Raw genomic sequence first — 23,682 nt, forward strand, 5'->3', positions numbered from 1 at the left:
CTCTGTAATTTTATTACACTACATACTGGAAAAACAATGACTTATTTGTACAGCTCTGTTGATGCCTACCTACATTCTATGTTGGTTGCCCTGTTACATGACAGATCTGTATTTTGTTCATTTTTCTAATGCTACACATTTATTATACAATGGTTGATCGTTTTGATGTGTTATTGTAAACCTATTACTATTTCTTCAACAGTTGGATCAGCTTCTTTGTGGCAGTAAGACTGATCCTTGGGATGTAAAGACACTGATGGAGTGCTGTAGGCCTGACCATGGATATACACATGATAGGTCAGCAGAAAGCCTTTTTATCATCTTCTTGTATGGTATTTTGCTGAACTATTATAACCTTTATTCTATTATCTTCTCTCATTCTCTTACAGTCGTGCTGTGAAATTTCTTTTTGAAATCCTCAGTAGTTTTGACCCTGAGCAGCAGAGACTCTTCCTCCAGTTTGTCACAGGGAGCCCAAGACTGCCGGTTGGAGGTGAGATTTTACTTACTGCTTTCCAACAATTGTTTAGCAGTCAGCGCGGGAGAACGCAGACTCATGGCTTGTTTAGCATATTTAAACTATTAACCCTTTCAGGACCTGAAATGTTTTGTATTGCCAAATAATTTATTGTATGGGTTGTTCTGGGAAATGTTCTTTAGTCTAGTGGGAAAAGTGTTCACACAGTTGTTCATGACTTGTGTGTGCTTTTGGATCCACTGTATTTATTTTTACATTTGAATTTTTTTATTTATTTCATGGGTAGTTTTGACAATTGCTGTCTGTAAGCTTACAATGGTTGGCCAAATCGATGTACAGTCACTAAGTTTGGGCTTAGGAACTAAGAGGACTGAGCTCATATTTGCTACACATCCTTATCTGATGATAATGAAGCCTTTTGATCTGAAACTGGACATTGTTGTTTGGTGTATCTACCTAGCCATACGTTATATAGGTTATAAACTTATGACTACATAGCTAATTCCTTCCAGAAACACCACCACTTTTGAACTCAGTTTGTGTGTGGTATTAAAGCTCAGTTACATTGAAGTCTATAGAGCAAAGCTGAAATACCACACACAAGCAGAGGACACAGGTGATGCTGTTTTTGAAAGAAAGTGGATTTTTCTCTTTTTAAATCCTGGATAGCCCATTTTGATGGACTCCCTTTTGTTGTGTAACCAAGGATAACCTCCTGACTTAAGCCTCAGAAGAAAGCCTTTAAAATTTGTTGCTGAACGGGCATACAGCGTCTACTATGGTAGCCTATGCTGCTTAATACCTGCCTAAAAACATCCTTTGGGTTTAAGGATGCATTTTGTATGTGTGCTAAGTGCTAGCACACTAAGCTAACATCCAAAAGTTTACGTGAGCGTAGTTATAAGCTGAATGTGTGGTATTTCACTAGATGAGTTTGCTGCCACATACGAGTAGCCCTAATTCTGTTGTAACAAAAGATATATGATAGGATAAAAACCCACTTGCCTATTTCCCAGTTTGCATACTTACAGAAGCAAACGTATGTAATGTTGCTGTATTTGTCTCTTCACTACAGGATTCCGGAGCTTGAACCCTCCGCTTACCGTGGTCCGCAAGACTTTCGAGTCAACTGAAAACCCGGACGATTTCTTGCCCTCCGTTATGACCTGCGTCAACTATCTTAAGCTGCCAGACTATTCCAGCATTGAGATCATGCGTGAGAAACTGTTAATTGCTGCACGCGAAGGACAACAGTCATTCCACCTCTCCTGATCCAATGGGACCTTGCTTAAGATAACAAATCATTATTACTTTTCTAAACGTGTCACCAGAGTCAAGGCGACAACCTCCGCCTTATTGTAGAGAAAAGAAATGCAGATAACTGTAAACACAGTAAAAAAAAAGAGACCTACTAGTTCCATTAAACAGCCCCCTGGATGTCTAAAACTTATCAGGCTTGAAAGATAAATGACATAAGTTTGTTTAGAAAGTTATTTTTTTTCTTTTGCTTAAATTATCCTTTATTTCAAGAGTGAAGTTTTTAAATTGCTTTGCAGTGTGACTTTAAAAAAAAGGAGGAATATTAAAGAAAAACAGTCTGAGGAAGAAAAAAAGGGATGTTTTTGAAGCTGGAAAAAAATAAATATTGCTGTGCAGTTTAAAAATCCCAGTTTGTGTGTATCCATCAAGCTAAAATGAGTCAACACCCTCCACCACTTGTTCCCATCTGAAATCAGCAGATTCTGCATACAGGAACATGGAATCGCAAAGCCTGTTCTTTGACAAATCTAGTTATGTAGTTGAGTGTATTTTTCTCACTTGACACAGCCTCCCTGGTTACTTGTTATGTGCAATTGTTTCCTGCGAGTGCAGACTTGATGGCAGACAGTCTCATTGTTAGTTTTTTGTGGAAGCAGCAAATCTGCCTCAGGGTAGAGTACCATCTACCAGAGGGTGATTTACCAACAAGCTCCCGAAACGTGTGGGCACGATGGTCTGAGAGGAAGAGATTTCATGGTTTGTACTGGCCTTCTTTCAAGGATACTTTAAAACTGTTTACACAGTATATAAAGAACTGAGTGGTGTTTTTTTGTTCCTTTTTGATTTGTTTAAAATGTAAAAGTAAAAAAAAATAATAATAATAAAAAATACAACAAAAAAACTTGGCTGGCATGTATTTATCCAAATACAGCCTTAGCATTTCAATTTAATGTATATTTTAAGAAAAATATAAAAAAAAAAATACAGTTTAATGCCCTGTTTAATTTTCTTTCTGCTTCAGATTATTATTATTATATTTTTTTTAAGGTTTTTTTTTCCGGGTCTAGTTGGGAGGGGGGGTTGGAAATGTTTTGACAATTGAAAGCAAATGTTCTCAATGTCCTGTTCTATGTGCTGATTTCTCAGATCTGCAATAATCTACTTCATCAGGTTCATGTTTTTACCTGAATATAAATAAAACAGAGAAAAAGTTTGCTTCACGTTTTTATTTTATTTTATTTTGTTCCATTTTCATCTGTTTGCAACACTTCATCTGTATACATTCCCATTCTTTGTGATTTAAGGTTAATCTTTCGAAGGGAGCCTGTCATCACTTTCATTCTTTCTGGACCAGGCATTATCAGGGTTTAGTTAGAGTGAACTTGATTGCAGGTTCCTTTTTCAAGCTGGTCTAATGTTTCTTCATATTAACATAAGCAACTAATGGGATATTATCAATATAAAACAAGAACAATAAATTGACAGCAGATTTCCAGCTGTCAGAATCAATAATTTTATCCTAGGCAAGACTATACCAGTTTGTCAATAATCTTTACACCTATGGCCAATGTTAGCACATGTTCACACGGTGGAATTTCCACAATTCTGCAGAATTGCGGATTTCTGCCGAAATTGCAGTGGAACTCTGTTGTCTAAACACAGGGTTTCGATGAAATGAAAGTCCCATTGATTTCAATGGGATTCCACTGCGGAATTCCGCAAAATATGACTAGTCTGAAATTTTGACGGAAAGCATAATTACCATGGGGGGGCATTCTGCTGCCTAAATGGGACTGTGGAATACTATTCAAATTCAGAATTCTTCTGCGGAATTTTGCATGGAAATTCTGCCATATGAACATACCCATAGGCTGGATTTATTGTAGGGAGAGAAGTGCACCAGCCATATTGATCAAAAACATGTTATTTGGCATGTCAATGTATGTCATGGATTGTCTGCAGTATTATTATTATTTTTCTTTAGGCTGGATAAACAAAGTCTGTAGCACCACATGTCAGTTTCCACAATGAGTATATTTCCACAGTGTACATGAGATTTCTTTAAAGAGGTACTCCACCCCTAGACATTCTATCCCCTATCCAAAGGATAGAGAATGAGATGATTGATCGCAGGGAGCCCGCCGCTGGGACCCCCGTGATTTCCATGCAGCACCCGGCATTAGTTTAGAGCACCGGCTGCTGCATCGGAGGCTTGTGATGTCACGACCACGCCCCCTCGATTCATGTCTATGGGAGGGGGCGTGGTGACCGTCACACCCCCTCCCATAGACTTGCATTGAGTGGGAGGACGTGATGTCACGAGGGGGGGGGGGGCATGGCCATGACGTCAGTACTGCATAGGTAGTCATCGGGCACAGAGCGAAGTTCATTCCATGCACCTGAAGACTGCGGCGCTTCAGCAGAGATCGTGGGGGTCCCAGCGGCGGGACCCCTGCGATCAAACATGTTATCCTCTATCCTTTGCATAGGGGATAAGATGTGTAGGGGGGAATTACCCCTTTAAATCTATTGCACAAGGCTTATGCTGTTATACACTGCATATTTTCTGTGTGCAAATTTACACAGAAAATCTATAGCATATGTGCTCTAAGTGCATCTACCCCCAGGATGGGCTCACATGGAATATTTTGGTCACTATTTGGTCCTCCTGATCCGTGACACCAAAAGAGAAATTTGCACCTTTTTCTGTGTTCTGAATTGACTTCTGGTTTTGCCTAAACATACTGACTAAAATGAGGGAAAAATGTATGTGAACTAAGCCATAGAGTGCCTACACCGAGAACAATGGCTTCAACTTCTACTGTAGCACTGTTTGCATGGTACCACTTTTTTTTTTTTTTTTTTATATAAATATACTGTAGGTTAATAAAATGTATCTATCGATTTTGGCAACAGGCCAATTCTAATAGAAAAAGGAAACGGCACCAGTACCATATAATGTGAACCTTCACTGACAGTATGCTACTTCCCAGGTGAGCCAATACAACTGGGCCGGGGGCGTTAATCGGAGGGAGCTATCATGTCTGGTGGTGCTATACGTGTATATGTACACTATTAATCACTGTAGCAAACAAAGAAAGAAAAAGTACGGAGCACTCATACTGCAACTCTTGCAAGGGGGCTGGCGACTGGGTGATGGTTTCAGTCCCGGTCTTCCATAGCGGGGAGGTGGTAGGTTTAACGAGGGGAGCCTCAGACGCCGGCCACGGACCGTATCACGCCCACTGGCGCTTCGTCGGGCCGTGTTTCGATTTTTATAACTATTCTGCTATAATGATACTACAAATTGGAACTGTTATGCTACAGTAACTACAAGGCTTTTGTGTATCATGGCTTTCTTTTACTGGCGTCTCCTATTGAAACAATAAGATTTGCCACATAGTGTTGAGGATGCACACAGTGCTCTGATAAAGCTTTGATGTTTTAGGCTAGGGCACCACACTGACACTGGTCATGTAACAAAGACTTGTGGGCCTGTCAGAACTTGCTGTTGCATTAAAGTCTAATTTAGAGCTTTGTGAAACTTTGGATTTTTGTCACCCAGCAGCCCAAAAGAACAAGAAAAAAATCAGAACGGTCGGAAATGAGTTGTTGTATACAATTTCTAATCTGCATTTTTTTTACGGCTGTATTGTAAGTCACATCATAGTGTGCAGTCGCATGACTACATTTAAAAGCATAACCAATTATGTGCCATTAATCCCCTAGCCTAATATGTAAACTGTGGCCTAAAGGCAGCACATTTGTGTGTCAAGTATTGCTGGATTATGTAGGATCCTGTTGTATTTGGATACTGTACCATTCATGCAGTCAAGCACATACACTTTATTCATATCATTTTGTTTGCACTTTAATTGTACTGCTATAGATATATATCAAACTATGTTTTCTGGTTCTTCTCACGACAGTTTAACAAAAGTCACTTGACAACTTGCCTTGTTTGTAAAGTGTTCCTGCTATTTATCACATTTTTTGACATTTAAAAAGATGTAATTTTGTAGCGATCACCATCCAGTCACATTAGATGTCACCATTATAAGTATAGAGAACGTCTTCTGCAACTGGATGGAGATCACTGCAAGCTAGGGAGTAAAAAATTCTAGTAGATGACCAGCACGCTTTAAAAGTTCCTGTAATAAGCACTTCTACATAATCTTTGTAATTCTGTAATAAATGCAAGAAAAGGGAAAACCTTTAAAAAAAAAAAATACACTTTTTAAGGTTGCCTGTACATCCAGTATGTTTTTGAGTCTGTATGCAAGACTGTTATATGGCTAAGATGATCTTATAATGCAAGGGGATATGTAAACACCATCCACATTGAAAGGAAATTGTCCAAACGCATCGTGTGTGCTGCTTGTTTTCAAATCCACAGCCTGCTCCTTCTACTGTGAAAATTTTGCAGATTTTTATTGTGGAGCTTCGTCAAATCTGCAGCAAAGCCTGCATGTATCTAATATATATTTTTGCTGTAGAATCGCCATAGGTTTGTAGCTAATAGAATTCTGCCACATCTGATTTTGCCTTTCAAGTAACCATGGCTCTGACTAAACGATATACTGAGTAGATGTCTACCCCTTTGAACGCTTTTTTTTGTTTCCTATTTTTTTTTCTGAGCTCCAAATCCACTACTTTGCCAAAAACATTATAATTTGAATATTTGTTTATTGTTGAGTTCACTGCATTAATAGTATGGTATTAAAGTTTTTTTTTTCTCTGTTGGTACCATTGGGGGACACAGAAACCGTGGATATATGCTCTTACCACTAGGAGGCGCTGACACTAGGCATACAAACAAAAGTCGTCCCCTCCTGGCAGGATATACCCCGCCTACTGACCCTGAGCTAATCAGTTTTAGCTTTGTGTCAGTAGGAGGCAGACACAGGTCTGGAGCTCTCCAGACCTGGTCTTTTTTATTTTATAGTTAGGGCTTTTTTTTTTTAGGTTTTTTTCTCCTTTTTAATTTAGTTTTTAGGTGGGGGTTCAGGAGCATGGCGCTACATGTTCCCCCATATGCGGCTAAGGGACACGGGGCATAGAGTATTCAGTTAACCCCTTCCCGCCAGCGACTGGGGTTGCACCTTGGGTCCAGGTCCCCCTATCTTCCCTGCTCATCCCGCTGTCTCAGCCTGACATGATGCAGGTGACTATAGCTGGCTGAAGAAGCCTTAGGTGACTATTTCCCTTCCTCTCCCTCTCCACTCTCCCACCACTGCTCATTTTCTAGTATCCTTACTGGGGAGCCCCTTATCCCTGGGGTCTCCTGTGGGGGGAATTTTATCTATATTCTTTATTAGAGTGTGAGGTGTTTTCTTACAGTGCTGGGGCCCGGGGATTGCGGGGCAGTTTCCTCCCCCCTCCCCTTCTCCCTCTCTGTCACTGCTTACTGGCGCAGCTCTTTCTCAATCAGGTATGCCGGCTGCAGCTCCTGCAGCTGCATTCACGCGGCCAGCGCCTCTTTACTTTCGCCGGCACTCAGCAGGCGCGTGGGGCACGTTAATTAATATAGACCGCAGCTGGGTCCAGGACTTCTCTCCGCCCGCATTTGAGCGCGCGGCGGACCTCCTGCCCACTTCTGCTGCTAGCCAATACTTTCTCTGCGCGCGCACACCAGGGGTCACTGATTTACCGATCAGCTCGGTGCACGCTTGGGGGTCATTTTTCACCAATGAGGTCTGTCCGGGTGCGGAGGCATCTGGTACGGACTGCTAGCTCCTCTTCTCTACTCCTCCGTGGCCATATCGTTGCAGCAGCTCCTGGTCTCTTCAGTTCTGGCATCCAGAAATCTACTGTCTGTTTTCTGCTTCAGCCTGCTTCTCAGCTTCACCGGCGGGGGGACGACAGATCTTTGGTGAGATTGCTCCATTTTCTTTTTGCTGTCTACTGTTTTTAGCAACTATGTCGAAACCCAGACCCAAACCTCCCTGCAGACAGGCGACCGCGGCCCTAGTCACCTACTATGCTTGTGTGGCTGCAAAACTAAACTGCCTGGTGGTTCTGCTGAGTCCACCTGCTCCTGCAAGCGCGCCATGCTGTCTGTTCCGGTATCTTAAGATGTTTCCCTTAAATGCATGGGGTCCGTCCTTCCCCCAGAGTGGGTTTCTTCCCTTACCCAGTCGATTTCCGAACTGGTTAGGGTCTCCAAATTAGTGGCTTCTGCCTTAGAGAGGTCTTCCCTACATACTTCTCCTAGGGAGTCTCGTTCCGTATCTCCTGACCCTCTATTCCATGAGGACCACTCTGCAGTCTCTGAAATGGTGGACGGATTGGTGTCAGCCATCAGGGACACTTTTCAGTTCATAAGAACTTCGGATCCTGATCCGGATGTTTCTTTACGCCGCTCTCGGTGTTCTCCCAAGGCTTTCAGTTCTCATGCGGAATTTGATGCCTTGTTGGACGCGGCTTGGAAGCATCCAGACAAACCATTTCAGGGAAGCAAGAAGATTCAAGCTCAGTTTCCCTTTCCTCTGGATCTGGTTTCCAAGTGGACAGTGCCACCTACAGTTGATCCTCCAGTCTCTCGCCTGTCCAAATCTACTACTCTGCCTCTAGCGAACGCAGCATCACTTAAGGATCCAGCGGACAAAAAGATTGAGAACTTGGAGAAATTTGCCTTTGAAGCGGCGGGTTTTCCCCTGCTTCCCACATTTGCATCCTCTTGGGTGGCCAAGGCTGTTTCGGCTTCTCCACTATGCCAGGGCATCCTGTCCGGGGCTCCCCGGGAGGACTTGGTGGATTTTGCTCTCCAGCTCTCTCAGGCAGGTGACTTTCTCTGCTCAGCAGTCTTGGAGTCTGCTCGTTGCACGGCTTTTGCTTCAGGTAATTTGTTTGCCATTCGCCGCTCCATGTGGCTGAAGGCGTGGGATGCAGATGCTGCTTAGAAGAAATCTCTAACAGTTACCCTTCTCCGGTTCCTGGTTGTTTGGGAAGCGTCTAGATGAAATTATTTCTGAAGCTACGGGGAGTAAGAGTTCTCTGCTGCCGCACAACAAACCTCGCCGCTCCGATCCCCATTGGAAGGAGACTTCCTTTCGGTCCTTTACATCGGGTCGCCCACCCAAGCAGGCTCACTCCCATTCTCAGAAAGCCCCTGTGTTCAAGGCACGTCCTTCTTGGAAGCCGGACAACTGCTCTGGCGGTTTTACAGCCAATTCTGGTACCCATAAGCCTTCCTCTTCCTGAAGGGGCGCCCCCTCCCACGTCGTCTTCTTGGGTGGTAGGTTGTCTCTCTTTTCCAGGACGTTTGGTTGGCTCAGGTTCAGGACTCATGGGTACGGAACGTCATTGCAGATGGTTATCGGATAGAATTTGATTCCATCCCCAAGGATTGTTTCTTCGGATCCCATCCTCCTCGATAGCCTTCTTTGGCAGCGGCTTTTCTGGTCGCTTTAAGTACACTCCTCTCTCAGGGAGTGATAGTGCTAGTCCCAACAGGGGAGCGTTTTTCAGGGTTCTACTCGAACCTCTTCGTCGTTCCCAAGACGGAGGGCTTTGTCAGTCCCATCCTGGTCCTCAAAATACTCAACCTCAAAATACTCAACCGCCATTTGCGGCTCCGTCACTTTCACATGGAGTCCCTTCGCTCTGTGTTGGCTTCCATGGACCAGGGGGAGTTTCTGGTGTCGGTGGACATCTGGGATGCCTATCTCCACATACCTATTTTCCCTGCCCATCAGCGTTTCCTCCGCTTCGCTGTTCCTCAGCCCACTTCCAATTTGCGGCTCTTCCTTTTGGCTTAGCTACAGCTCCCAGGGTTTTCGCATGGCGATGGCGGCGGTGATTGCCATTCTTCGGAGCTGGTAAGGTTCTCCCTTACCTGGACGATCTTTTGATCAAATTCCCTTCCCGGTCCAAAATCTGGAGAGCCTTTATCTCACTGTACAGACTCTGTCCGCCTTCAGCTGGGTAATCAATAGAGAGAAGTCTCACCTATCCCCCTCCCAGTCTCTGATATTTCTGGTTCTCCTTTTTGACACGGCTGCTGCCCGTATTAGTCTCCCGTTGGACAAACGGCGCCCCCTGCAACAGTGCGTCCGTCGCTTACTGCGCCCCTCTCTGATTCTGATTTGTTTCTGCATGGAGGTACTGGATGGTGGCTGCCATGAAGGTGGTTCCCTTCGCCCAGTTTCTTTATCACCCTCTCCAGCTGGCCACATTGGCAAGGTGGGACACGTCACCGTTATCTCTGGATCAACGGATTCTTTTGCCCCTGCTGTTCGGCGGTCTCTTTTGTGGTGACTCCCTTCTCCCCTCCTTCTCCAGGGGTGGTCCTGCCTAACCCTCCACTGGCAGGTCGTCACAAAACCAATGCAAGTCTCCAGGGCTGGGGGGGGGGGGGGGGGTGTTTCTGGATCTGACGGTCCAGGGTTGCTGATCTCCTCTGGGGGCTTGTCTTCCCATCAATCTTCTAGAGCTCAGGGCCATCTTTCTTTGCCTCCTTCACTGGGAGATCCTCCTTAAGGATCGGCCAGTCCGTGTAAATTTACCCAAGTGCACACTTTTGCGTCAGCTGACGCCGGTTTGGGTCGCAAGGTGTTGCAGGCGGAAGTGGCTCAGTCCTCTGCCTGGTTCTGTGTTGTGTATTTCCCTATCGGCTCCATTGGGGGACACAGACCTTGGGTATATGCTGTTGTTGCTAGGAGACTTGACACTAAGGAAACCAAAAAAGTCGGCTCCTCCCAGCAGGATATACCCGCCTACAGAGCCTGAGGTAATCAGTTTTAGCTTAGTGTCGCAGGAGATGGACACTAGTCTGGGGTTCTCCCCAGACTTGGTCTAACATTTTTTTATTTTTCCAGAATAGGGACGTTTTAGTTTTTCTTATTCCCTTTTATTTCCTAGCGTTCACTGCTTCCCCATTTGCGATTGAGGGGGCACAGACATCGTGGATGTACTGTCAACCCCCCTCTCGCCAACGGCCAGCACCTGGGGTTGTACCTTATGGGTCCAGGTCCACCACCTTTCCCTGCTAGTTTCGCTTTTCAAGCCCGGCATGGTGCAGGTGACAAAAGCTGACTGAAGACTTCATTAGGTGAGTTCTTCAGATTGAGGTGAGTATTCCCCCCCCCCCTTTTTTTTTCTTTCAGGTGCAGGGGCTTGCAGCCTCTGGAGACCCCCTGTTTTGGGTCCCACTCATTTTTTATTTTATCTAGTAAGGGGTCCCTATTGGGCAAGGGCTTCCTAACGTTTATTGGGGGAACTTAGGGGGCTGGAGTCAGTGGTGTAGGACTGTTTTTATTCACTTTGGCAGTTATTCAGCAGCCACGGCTGCCTTCTCACTCCGGCCTTTTCCTCTGTGTTCTGGCCGCGTCATGTGTCGACCCGGCCGGGGCACAGTTTACTTTCACTTTCGCAGAGGCTCACTGCGCAGGCGCTTTCGCCCGCTCCCCTGCACTCACATATGCTTCGGGATGGGAGCGGGCGCCAATACTAGCCGGCATCTTTCTCGGCTGAGTTCGCGCCCTTGGGGGAGCGCGAATCTCTTCAGCCAATGGGAGCTGCACAGGGGACTATTAGCCAATCAGAGGCACCCCAGTCTAATCCGGCCCCTCTCTTCTGATTGGTCCAGCCATCCCTGCCTGTTTTCTCTGTCCTTTTCTCGTTCCTCTCCTCACAGCAGCTGCCTGGTGGGGGATACAGACACTGATGAGACTGTTTTATTTTACTCCTGTCCGAGCCCGGAACTGTTCCTCCCTCTAAGCAGGTACCTGGGGCCCTGGTCACCTACTATTCTTGTAAGGGCTGCAACTCCAAAATGTCTGGGTCTACTGAACCCACTTGTTCCGCCTGCACCACTGAACATCCTGACCCCCCCGGTATTCCTATTCAGGATCCTTGCCCACAAGTGTAATAGGGGTCATTCCTCTGACTCCTCTCCAGAGTCTTTATACAGACTTAGACGTTCCCCTCATGGGCATCGTCCCTCTGCTACGTCTTTCCGCAGACGTCTCTCTTCGCTGTTCTGAGTCCCCAGAGCAGCGCACCAGGTCAGTGTCTCCTTCTAAAGCTGCCCCCACCCATTCTCACTCCTCTGGAGAACTAGTTGATGAGGCTTCTGCCTCTGATTCAGAAGACCGCACAAACATGACCGACAGGGTGGACTCATTGGTTTCAGCCATAAGAGACACCTGTCACCTAGAGGACCCAGGAACTTCGGAAGCTGTCCCAGAAGTTTCCTTTAATCAAGCCCGTCCGTCACCCAAGATGTTCAGCTCCCATGCTGAATTTGAAGCCTTGCTGGAGTCTGGAGGCACCCTGACAAGAGGTTTCAGGAAACAAAGAAGGTTCAAGCGCATTATCCCTTTGCTAAGGACCTCATTGCCCGGTGGACTTCACCTCCTATGGTGGACCCACCAGTCTCCCGTCTATCTTAGACTACTACCCTGCCTTTGCCTGATGCTGCTTCCTTTAAGGATCGAGCAGACAAAAAGGTGGAGACCTTGGCCAAATTTGCCTTTGAGGCTGCGGGTTCATCTCTTCTCCCTGCTTTTGCCTCTGCTTGGGTTTCCAAGGCCCTTACGATCTGGGTTTCCCGACTCCGTCAGGGCATTTCTTCTGGGGCTTCCTCGGAAGAACTGGCCGACTTAATTCTCCTGCTTTCTAAAGCAGGAGATTTTCTATGCTCTGCTTCCATGCAGTCGGCCCGTTGTGCTGCTTTTGCCACAGGTAACCTTGTGGCTCTCTGTAGATCCGCGTGGCTTAAAGCCTGGGATGCGGACGCAGCCTCTAAAAAGTCTCGCAGAGCTTCCTTTTACTGGCTCTCGGCTTTTTGATAAGCGCCTAGATGAGATCATCTCGGAAGCCACGGGAGGGAAGAGTTCCTTATTACCTCAAAATAAGGCCTGCAGTACTACCTCCCGCCGTAAATCTACCTCTTTTCGGTCCTTTTGGGGTCTCGAAGGGGGCCAGGCAGGCGCCTTATCAGGACAAAAAGGGTCCCTTCTTCCAAACTCGCCCATCCTGGAAATCGGATAACCGTTCGGCCCGCTTAGCGGCCAAGGCGGGTACCCGCAAACCCACCTCTGCCCCGCGGATTTTTCTTGGGTGGGCGGTCATCTGTTGCTCTTCCGAGATGTCTGGACCACACATGTACAGGACTCCTGGGTCAGAGATGTGGTATCCAACGGTTACCGTATCGAGTTGCCTCTCTTCCAAAGGATCGATTTTTCCTTTCCCGAGCCCTGCGGTCTCCCTCTCTGGCAAAGGCCTTTCGGGGTGCACTTCAGTCCCTTCTCATTCAGGGGGTCATTGTCCCGGTTCCCCCCAGGGAACGCTTTCGAGGTTTTATTCAAACCTCTTTGTAGTTCCCAAGAAAGGGGGTTCAGTACGCCCCATCTTAGATCTCAAGCTCCTGTACTGGCACCTCCGCATGGAGTCTCTCCGTTCGGTCGTCGTGACCATGGATCAAGGGGAGTTTCTTTCCTCAGTGGACATCAGGGACACCTACCTCCATGTTCCGATTTTTCCGGGATACCAGCGGTTCCTCTGCTTTGCTGTCCCGGATGGACATTTCCAGTTTGTGGCTCTCCCCTTCAGCTTAGCAACAGCCCTGAGGGTATTCACCAAGGTCCTTGCGCCGGTGATCGGCCTGCTACGGTCAAAGGGGGGTCTCAGTGATTCCTTACTTGGACGACCTTCTAATCAAGGCCCCGTCCAGGGACCAGAATCTAGAGAGTCTCACCCTCACTCTTCAAGCCCTGGCTGGCTTTGGTTGGTTGGTCATTCGGGACAAGTCCAACCTATCCCTCACTCAGTCCTTGGTTTTTCTAGGACTTCAGTTCAACACCCAATCCGCTCGGGTTCACCTCCCGCCGGACAAGACCCTTCTGTTGGGGGTTCGTATACTCAGGAACCCCTCCCCAGTGTCCATTCGCCTTTGCATGGAAGTCCTGGGTCGGATGGTGGCGGCCATGGAGGCCGTTCCCTTCGCTCAGTTTCATTTTCGACCCCTTTAACTCGCGATTCTATCCCGGTGGGACAGGTCTCCCTTGTCCCTCGATCGCAAGATTGTACTTCCTCGGACATCTTGCCGCTCCCTTCTGTGGTGGCTCCGCTCCCCCCTGCTTCTTCAAGGGCGTTCCTTCCTGCCCCTCCATTGGCTGGTTGTCACAACAGATGACAGTCTTTCGGGTTGGGGGGGTGTTTTCCGAGACCGGACAGTCCAGGGCATTTGGTCTCCCAGGGAGACACTCTTCCCGATCAACATCTTGGAACTGAGGGCAATCTACCTTTGCCTGTTACATTGGGAGATCCTTCTCCAGGGCCGCCCAGTTCATGTCCAGTCGGACAACTCCACTGCGGTGGCGTACATCAATGGCCAGGGCGGCACTCGCAGCTTGGCGGCGATGGCTGAAGTTTCCAAGATCCTTCTCTGGGTGGAGCTCAAGGTTTCGGCCATCTCGGCAATTTACATCCTAGGCATAAACAATTGGGAAGCGGACTTCCTAAGCCGGTCATCTCCCGACCCCGGCGAGTGGTCTCTTCATCCGGAGGTATTTGCAGAGATCTGCGAACTCTGGGGAACTCCAGATGTGGACCTCTTTGCATCCCGCCACAACCAGAAGGTTCCCCTCTTTGTGTCGTGCTCTGGCAGCGGATGCACTGGTGATTCCTTGGTCGTGGTTCACCATACCTTATCTGTTCCCTCCCCTTCCTCTCCTTCCCAGGGTCCTGAGGAAGCTCAAAGCGGAGGGCATTCCCGCCATTCTCGTGGCTCCAGATTGGCCTCGGAGGGCATGGTACGCCGACGTTGTCCGGCTCCTGAACGACGTTCCGCTGCGCCTTCTGCTTCGTCCAGACGTTTTCTCTCAGGGTCCCCTGTGCCACCCCAATTTACCGTCGCTGCATTTGACGGCGTGGCGGTTGAGACCGCGGTACTAAGGGCCGTGGCTTCTCAACACAGGTGATTCGTACCATGCTCAAGGCGCGCAAGCCCTCTTCTGCAAAGATATACCACCATACCTGGCGGTCTTATTTTCGTTGGTGTGAGTCTCAATCTCTTTCTCCAGTGGTGTTCTCCCTTCCCCGACTCCTTTCATTTTTGCAGTCAGGGCTGGAACAGCAATTAGCTCTCAGCTCTTTAAGGGGTCAAGTTTTGGCCCTTTCCATTCTTTTCCAACGCCCTCTGGCGTCTGATTCTCACGTTCGGACCTTCCTTCAAGGAGTGGCCCACGCGGCTCCTCCTTACAGGTCTCCTACACCTCCTTGGGATCTGAATTTGGTCCTTGGCGCACTACAGGGTGTGCCCTTTGAACCCCTTAGGGAGGTTTCCCTTCGTCTCCTTTCCTGGAAGGTGGTGTTCCTTATGGCAATTGCTTCCACCAGACGGGTTTCGGAGTTGGCGGCTCTTTCTTGCCGCTCTCCCTTTCTAATTGTCCATCAGGACAAAGTTGTTTTTCGTCCAGTTCCTTCTTTTTTACCTAAGGTGGTTTCTGCCTTCCACCTTAATGAGGATATCGTCCTCCCATCCTTTTGTCCCGCTCCATCTCATCCCGGGGAGCGTTTGCTTCATAAACTTGATGTGGTTCGGGCGGTGCGTACCTACCTCTCTGTTACGTCTTCTTTTCATCAATGTGATTCCTTTTTTGTTCTTACAGTCACCGTAAGGGTCTACCTGCTTCGAAGGCAACCATTTCAGGTCTGCCATTTCAGAAGCTTACCGTTGCAGGGGGAAGACCCCTCCTTTCAGGGTTTCAGCTCACTCCACGCATTCTGTCGGAGCTTCCTGGGCTCTCCATAACAGAGCTTCAGCTTCCCAAGTCTGTAAGGCGGCTACCTGGTCGTCCTTGCACAACTTTACTAAATTCTACCAGGTTCATACCTTTGCATCCGCTGATGCTAGTCTGGGTCGTAAGGTGTTGCAAGCAGCGGTGGCCCAGTCTGCCCCTTGATTGTTTTCTGTGCCCACCCTAGGGACGGCTTTGGTACGTCCCAAGGTCTGTGTCCCCCAATGGAGCCGATAGAGAAAAAGGGATTTTTGTCTTACCATAAAATCCTTTTCTCGGAGGATCTATTGGGGGACACAGCTCCCGCCCTTTCTTTGGTGTTCCGGTTTTGGTTACCTGTCCCGAGGGTGTGTTCAGTTAATTTTTTGTTTCTGGTTACCTCGGACTGGTCTTGGTTTTCTGCCTCTCGGTCCTCTCCTACTGCTTGGGGACTAAACTGATTACCTCAGGCTCTGTAGGCAGGTATATCCTGCTGAGAGGAGACGACTTTTTTGGTTTCCTTCGTGTAGAGTCTCCTAGCAACAACAGCATATACCCAAGGTCTGTGTCCCCTAATGGATCCTCCGAGAAAAGGATTTTACGGTAAGACAAAAATCCCTTTTTTTTTTCCCCCCCACACTGGGGACTTTGGTACATCCCACGGTTTCTGTGTCCCCCAATGTTACCGACCGAGAAAAGTTGATTTTTTTTATGCTTACCGTAAAATCTTTCTTGGAGGATCCATTGGGGGACACAGCACCACCCATTGTTTGTTGCTAAGGTCCTGTTGTTTTGTCCGAGGGGTGTTTTTCGGTTCTTTTATTGTCTGGTACCCTCGGACACCTGCTGGTTTCTTTCTCTGTTGGTTCACTTCTACTGCTTTGTGACTAAACTGATTAGCTCAAGATCAGTAGGCGGGGTATAGCCTGCCAGAAGGGTCCGACTTTTCTTTGTATGCCTAGTGTCAGCGCCTCCTAGTGGCAAGAGCATATACCCACGGTTTCTGTGTCCCCCAATGGATTTTCCGAGAGAGATTTTACAGTAAGCATAAACAATCTACTATTTTCTCCCTATAAATTCCCTTTACTTAGTCCAAAGCAGCAGCATGAATGGGGAATCTCCTTGCAATGATGGGACTGGTGGTATTAATTAACAATGTAATTACACAACCTTTATAACACCCACTGCTCCATAGTCTCACTTCTAACAACTACAATGGTCCCTCAAGTTACAATATTAATTGGTTCCAGGACGACCATTGTATGTTGAAACCATTGTATGTTGAGACCAGAACTCTATGGAAACCTGGTAATTGTTTCCTAAATGGCACCAAAATGTCATCCAAAAATAGGAAAAAGTGAGGATTAAAGAAAAATAAGTAGATAACTAATATAGATAAAGCAAGTTCTTACATATAAAAGTAATAAAGATCTGCTGGGAGCTGTAATCACTGTCTATGTCAGTGTTTCCCATGCAGGGAGCCTCCAGCTGTTGCAAAACTACAACTCCCAGCATGCCCGGACAGCCAAAGGCTGTCCGGGCATGATGGGAGTTGTAGTTTTGCAACAGCTGGGGGCACCCGGCTTGGGAAACACTGGTCTGTGTAGAGGACAGGATCTTCTTCAGGATCCTGTACAGTACAGGCAATGTCCTAAAAAAAAAAAGTAAGATGGAGTCACCCTCACCTGGTGTCCAAAGGAGCAGATAACCCTGGTACAGGTAAAGTGTACAGAAGAACATGTAATACCTCCCTGTACTGTAGGGGGCGCTACCAGACATCAGTCAGTGCATCAGGAATACAGGTGTTTTACCAGTAAAATGCCCATTCTGATTGGTCGGTTCTTCCGGCCATTGACACGTTTCACAGATCTGGACTGTCTGTAGCATTGTATGTTGAGTCTGGTTTCAAGTTACAATGGTCCAGAAAAGACCATTGTATGTTGAAACTATTGTATGTTGAGGCCATTGTAAGTTGAGGGATCACTGTACAATAAACAACCCTCATGGTCTGCTGTACATATTGGGTGAGAATATGTGCTGGTGCTGCTGCTTTTGACAAACAAAAATATTACAATGAGTTAAAGAAAAAAAAATTACTAATGGAAGTCAGTGAGTAGGCAGGAGAATAACAAATGGGTTAAAGCCCCGTATGTACAATCAAACAGGTTAATAGGCAATAAATCAATTAAGTACTCAAGGAGCCAGTGTATTTTTTATATAGCAATAAGATGTTAAGCTTGTGCAGCCTACAGATGTCAGGAAATTAAAATTTGGGTAAGAAAATTCTTGTTTTTCCAGTTCATCATACAGCAGGACAAGTGGCTTCATCTGTCCCACCCACTTAAGGTTTTGCTTTTCAAGTCCCAACTAGTGCTCTCTTGCCATAATTTGTGCCCTCTGTTGCAAGAATGTATAGGCCTGGCATAAGCAACCTTAGGCACTGCAGATGTTTTGGACTACACCTCCCATAATGCTTTGGCAGTATTTTGCCTGTAACCGCATCATGGGAGATGTAGTCCAAAACATCTGCAGTGCCGAAGGTTGCTTATGCCTAGTATAGGCTGTAATGTTGGAGAAAAGTGGAAGTAGATGACTTAGCAAATTTGATACCAACAAATTAAATTCCATATAAAAAGTATATAATTAGTACATAATTGTACCGACTGAAAGAGAACGTCATTTATACCACATGGTGAAATAAAAAACATACTGCCTCAGTGGTGCAGATAGCGTCAGACAAAAGCAGAGTCTGATGTAGGGGTTTTAGCTGACCTTTTATTTATTACTTACAGATAAAAGGGGAGATTTATCAAAACCTGTGCAGAGGAAACGTTTGAGTTGCCCATAGCAACCAATTAGTTTGCTTCTTTCATTTTTAACAAGGCCTCTGCAAAATGAAAGAAGCGATCTGGTTGCTATGGGCAACTTTCCTCTGCACAGGTTTTGATAAGTTTAGAGACTTTGGGAGAGATTTATCTGTGCAGTCAAGCAAACCCTAGAGGTGGATGAAGATTTATCCCATAAAGTTAAGAGAAATCAGTTTTCTTTTCCAGAGGCGCAATTAAAAATGTTATCCTCACATACCCTTGCATCTGAATAGCTAAAATTAGATTGGTTCAAACCTAAATCGTCAGTCATCAGGCACTAAGCAAAGCTTGCTCCATGCACCAAATTACAGGTGGTGCTGCAGGAGAGATCGTAGGGTTCCTCAGTGGTGGGACCCCCACGATCAGACATCTTATCCCCTATCCTTTGTGTAGGGTTATAAGATGTCTAGGGACGGAGTACCCCTTAAGGACTCAAAACAATCTTCATTTTTGCACTTTAGTTTTTTCCTCCTAATCTTCTAAAAATCATAACTCGTTCAATTTTGCACCTACAGACCCATATAAGGGCTTGTTTTTTTTTGCATCACCAATTGTACTATGTAATGAAATTACTTATTTTACAACCTAATCTGCGGCGAAACAAAAAAAAATTGTGAGGTGAAATAAAATAAAAAAAACGCCATTTTGCAATTTTTAGAGCTTCAGTTTCTACGTATTACACTTTTCTGTAAAATTGACAAAAATAAAACTCTTTATTCTGTTGGTTCTTACGGTTACAGGGATACCCAATTTATTTCTATTCTCTTACACATTTATTGAATAATACTGTGAGGTCTGGGGCAGGGCCCTTGCCGCAGACAGCTCACTAAAATAGAATGGTAAAAGTTAGTTCTAAACATTTCAAACATGACGTTAAAATAGTATTGCACTTAAACGGTGGGACAATGGTGGAGGTTTATAGTCCAATGTTTGTAATATGACATGTCCAATAAAGTTTTTGCAGCGCTGGATGCTCGCAGTTACGAGCCCACTGAGTATACTTGTATGCGCAGTAGCGCTAAAGATCTATCCTCTATACCCCAACGGCACGGGGACAAAGTACAAGAGGAAAAATAGATCAAAGTCAGGCACTTAGTGCCTCTTGCCAGCTCCGGTGAAAGCAGTCATATGCGCATAGCAGCGCTTAACGGTGATCCGGATTGATGCCTCTCAGCCCTGGCAGCACGGGGAAGGTGTAGGAGAGGTGAAGATGTCCGGTACAGATGGTTATTGCGTAGTCCGCTGGAAAAGGTAATGTTCGTTTGTAGCGTGTGGCAGCGCTGGAGGCCTTTGGTGTGGGATTTCTCTATACCCCGACGGCAGGGGCAGAAGCTGAGAGGGCAGTAAAAGACCAATAGTGGTGGACACATAATCCAAATAGTCCCGACTTCTTGTGCAAAGGCAGTCTTGGACCAGACGCGTTTCGGGGAGCAGTGTCCCCTTTTTCAATGGTGGATATGCAAAGACTGTGTGATCACCTGGGCTCAGGAACGCCATAATTGATGGTCCAGGCCTGTTGATATCGTCTCTCCCCAATACCCTTGTGGCCTTAGGTACCGGGGTAATAATAAGGGGTTGGCGCTAGCTGTTTTTGTAAAGTAATTTAAAAAACAAATATTAAAAATATTTTTTTTAAATAACCCTCCCCCACAACCCATTTATTGAAGAAAAAACATCATCGCCACAGTCCGTTGAATACAAAGTAGTCTTTTGCATTCAAGAAGAAAAGAAAAACGCAAAAAAATAGGTTAGTACATTTTGGGCGCTCTTCCCTGGGACATGAAGGGTCTGTTCACATTATACATTTTTAAAATGCCCTTTTTTTTTTTTTTTTTTTTTTTTTTTTTTTAACAATCCTCGTTTAAAAAAAAAAATCCTCACCATCCTCGTTTTTGCTCTGTCATGTTCCTGTGTAGCCTGTCTGATGTCATTACACAGGAACTAGCCAAGCAGGAACAAGGGGGCTAAGAGGACATCTGTCCATTGTATACAGCCATCTATACAACTGTCAACAGAGGTAAGTAGTGATGCTATGGGCCGGCCCGCCCCCCTGCATCTGACCCATGGAGTGGTACCGTTAAGGTAGTAAAAACTGCCCCCGGTTAATAAAAATGGTATTTCCACACAGATGTAAAACTATACAAAAACTGCAAAACAACACTGCAATCAGTTTTTGTCGTGGACAAAAAAGCCTAAAACAGTGGAAACATAGCCTAAAACAGTAGTGGAATGCATTATATTGTTAACCCTCTAAGGTAGCTAAAGGTCGTCATGCATGCGATACATGTAACTATTTATTCCTATGCATGCACGTATAGGTCTGCACCCTTGCATCTTACTCTGTATAAATAATTTGGTCTTCTTACCTGTGGTAAAGTAGTTTATTAGTTTACTATATAATCCAGCGATGCTTCATATTCATACTGAGCAGCTCTACCAGGTAGTGGATGACGGGTTGTAAAAAAATGAAAAGATGGATAAAGAAAACTTTTTAGATTATCAAATATTTAATTCTACCTTTCTGTGTGTTACAGGTTGTAAATAGGAAGGCTCCTACTCTGATCTGCCAGTAGGTGGCATGTTTGCATGTTAAATGGAGTGTTATTGTCTTTATCAGTCAATTGTCACAGTGATGTTTATAGTTTTTACTGTAAAAAGGGTTGTACAGGATTAGAGTAACATGTCTGATTCTGATCTAACATACTCTGGATTTTAACAGGAAAATGTTAAAGGAATACAAACCTTAAAGTGGAAAGACAACTTTCTGCCTTTGTCCATCATCCCATTAGAGAACCCTTATATCCCTTGGGGATTTACACTGAGATTACAATGTAACCTGTCATGATTTGTCCTCAAACTGATTTGGAACCTTAGGTGGTTTGCTTTTGGATGAGCACTTGCAAGGTAAACGGCGCTATAGTTCACTACAACCAACGTCTGTTTATTGTTGTAACTTTTATCTAAGTTAAAGGGGTACTCCACCCCTAGACATCTTATCCCCTATCCAAAGGATAGGGGAGAAGATGTCTGACCACGGGGGCCTCGTCGCTAGGGATCCCCGCGATCTCTCCTGCTGCACCCCGGTACATCAGCAGCCTGGAGCTGTTTGCTCCGTGGCTAATGACAAGTGATATAGGGGATGGGGTATCGTGACGTTACAGCCCCGCCCCCTCGTGACATCACGCTGCCGCCACCTCATTGCAAGTCTATGGGAGGTGAATTCAGGTAGAAGACAGACATGGTCGCACATCAACAATCTTGCACAATGATCTCATTGCTTCTCAGCATAATTTCAAAAACGAACAGGTTGTTAGTATATACGTTTTGATCAAAAAGTACAAAGCCCACTCGCCACGTCAAGGCCACCTATTTAGAGTGGGTCCCTAACGTCCCTAGCATAAAATGGTGTAGCACCGGGCGGCGACCACCACCGCCGTGACCCCAGTGCGCACAGGGGGAACGACCCACTGGCAGAGCGGCCCCAATGCCACTTAAACCAGTCCATGGGTCGCACCTCCCCGCAGACACGGCGCTACGGCAGCAACAGACGCCGCACAGCACCACACCAGTGTGAACAGGGTGCTACAACTCACTTACCATGCTCTCCCAGTCAGACTGGGAGGCTGCTAGGAATGAAATGGCCCATGTGTAGCTAACTACACATGGGCCATTGCCCTTTGTCCATCATCCCATTAGAGAACCCTTATATCCCTTGGGGATTTACACTGAGATTACAATGTAACCTGTCATGATTTGTCCTCAAACTGATTTGGAACCTTAGGTGGTTTGCTTTTGGATGAGCACATGCAAGGTAGACGGCGCTATAGTTCACTACAACCAACGTCTGTTTATTGTTGTTACTTTTATCTAAGTTAAAAGGGTACTCCACCCCTAGACATCTCCACCCCTAGATAGGGGAGAAGATGTCTGACCACGGGGGCCTTGCCGCTAGGGATCCCCGCGATCTCTCCTGCTGCACCCCGGTACATCAGCAGCCTGGAGCTGTTTGCTCCGTGGCTAATGACAAGTGATATAGGGGATGGGGTATCGTGACGTTACAGCCCCGCCCCCTCGTGACATCACGCTGCCGCCACCTCATTGCAAGTCTATGGGAGGTGAATTCAGGTAGAAGACAGACATGGTCGCACATCAACAATCTTGCACAATGATCTCATTGCTTCTCAGCATAATTTCAAAAACGAACAGGTTGTTAGTATATACGTTTTGATCAAAAAGTACAAAGCCCACTCGCCACGTCAAGGCCACCTATTTAGAGTGGGTCCCTAACGTCCCTAGCATAAAATGGTGTAGCACCGGGCGGCGACCACCACCGCCGTGACCCCAGTGCGCACAGGGGGAACGACCCACTGGCAGAGCGGCCCCAATGCCACTTAAACCAGTCCATGGGTCGCACCTCCCCGCAGACACGGCGCTACGGCAGCAACAGACGCCGCACAGCACCACACCAGTGTGAACAGGGTGCTACAACTCACTTACCATGCTCTCCCAGTCAGACTGGGAGGCTGCTAGGAATGAAATGGCCCATGTGTAGCTAACTACACATGGGCCATTGCCCTTTGTCCATCATCCCATTAGAGAACCCTTATATCCCTTGGGGATTTACACTGAGATTACAATGTAACCTGTCATGATTTGTCCTCAAACTGATTTGGAACCTTAGGTGGTTTGCTTTTGGATGAGCACATGCAAGGTAGACGGCGCTATAGTTCACTACAACCAACGTCTGTTTATTGTTGTTACTTTTATCTAAGTTAAAAGGGTACTCCACCCCTAGACATCTCCACCCCTAGATAGGGGAGAAGATGTCTGACCACGGGGGCCTTGCCGCTAGGGATCCCCGCGATCTCTCCTGCTGCACCCCGGTACATCAGCAGCCTGGAGCTGTTTGCTCCGTGGCTAATGACAAGCGATATAGGGGATGGGGTATCGTGACATTACAGCCCCGCCCCCTCGCGACATCACGCTGCCGCCACCTCAATGCAAGTCTATGGGAGGGGGTGTGGTAGCTGCCACGTCCCCTCCCATAGACTTGGATTGAAGGGGCGGGGCCGTTACATCACGATACCCCGTCCTCTGTATTGCCTACCATCGGCATCGGAGCAAACATAGCTCCAGGCTGCTGATGTAGAGCAGGAGAGAACGTGGGGGTCCCCAGTGGCGGGATTCCTGTGGGCAGACATCTTATCCCCCAATCCTTTGGATACGGGATAAGATATCTAGGGGCGGAGTATACCTTTAAAGGGAGAAATAAAACAATGTTTGCATTGCATGTTTCCCAGGCAGCAGTGCTTTGGGGTTGGATGTAATTGAAATGTAGCACAGTATGAAGTTG

General features: G+C 46.5%; 2 protein-coding genes across 10 annotated transcripts in view; one reads left to right on the forward strand and one right to left on the reverse strand.

Moving 5' to 3' along the window:
* TRIP12 (thyroid hormone receptor interactor 12) overlaps nt 1–2,953 on the forward strand; it is a 132,207-nt gene extending 129,254 nt beyond the window's left edge. For all 8 annotated transcript variants that reach the window (XM_056564492.1, XM_056564491.1, XM_056564494.1 and 5 more), the window contains 3 exons: nt 203–297; nt 390–493; nt 1,554–2,953. In XM_056564492.1, coding sequence (XP_056420467.1) covers nt 203–297; nt 390–493; nt 1,554–1,750 — 396 coding nt within the window. In that variant the 3' untranslated portion in view covers nt 1,751–2,953. The remainder of the gene's footprint in view (nt 1–202; nt 298–389; nt 494–1,553) is intronic.
* LOC130361465 (uncharacterized) overlaps nt 1,848–23,682 on the reverse strand; it is a 71,147-nt gene continuing 49,312 nt past the window's right edge. For both annotated transcript variants that reach the window (XR_008891011.1, XR_008891010.1), the window contains 2 exons: nt 20,696–20,762; nt 1,848–3,178 (listed from right to left, as the gene is read on the reverse strand). The gene's annotated coding sequence lies outside the window, so the exon portion shown is untranslated. The remainder of the gene's footprint in view (nt 3,179–20,695; nt 20,763–23,682) is intronic.

The sequence above is a fragment of the Hyla sarda genome, chromosome 3, assembly GCF_029499605.1.
Source record: "Hyla sarda isolate aHylSar1 chromosome 3, aHylSar1.hap1, whole genome shotgun sequence".
NCBI lineage: Eukaryota > Metazoa > Chordata > Amphibia > Anura > Hylidae > Hyla > Hyla sarda.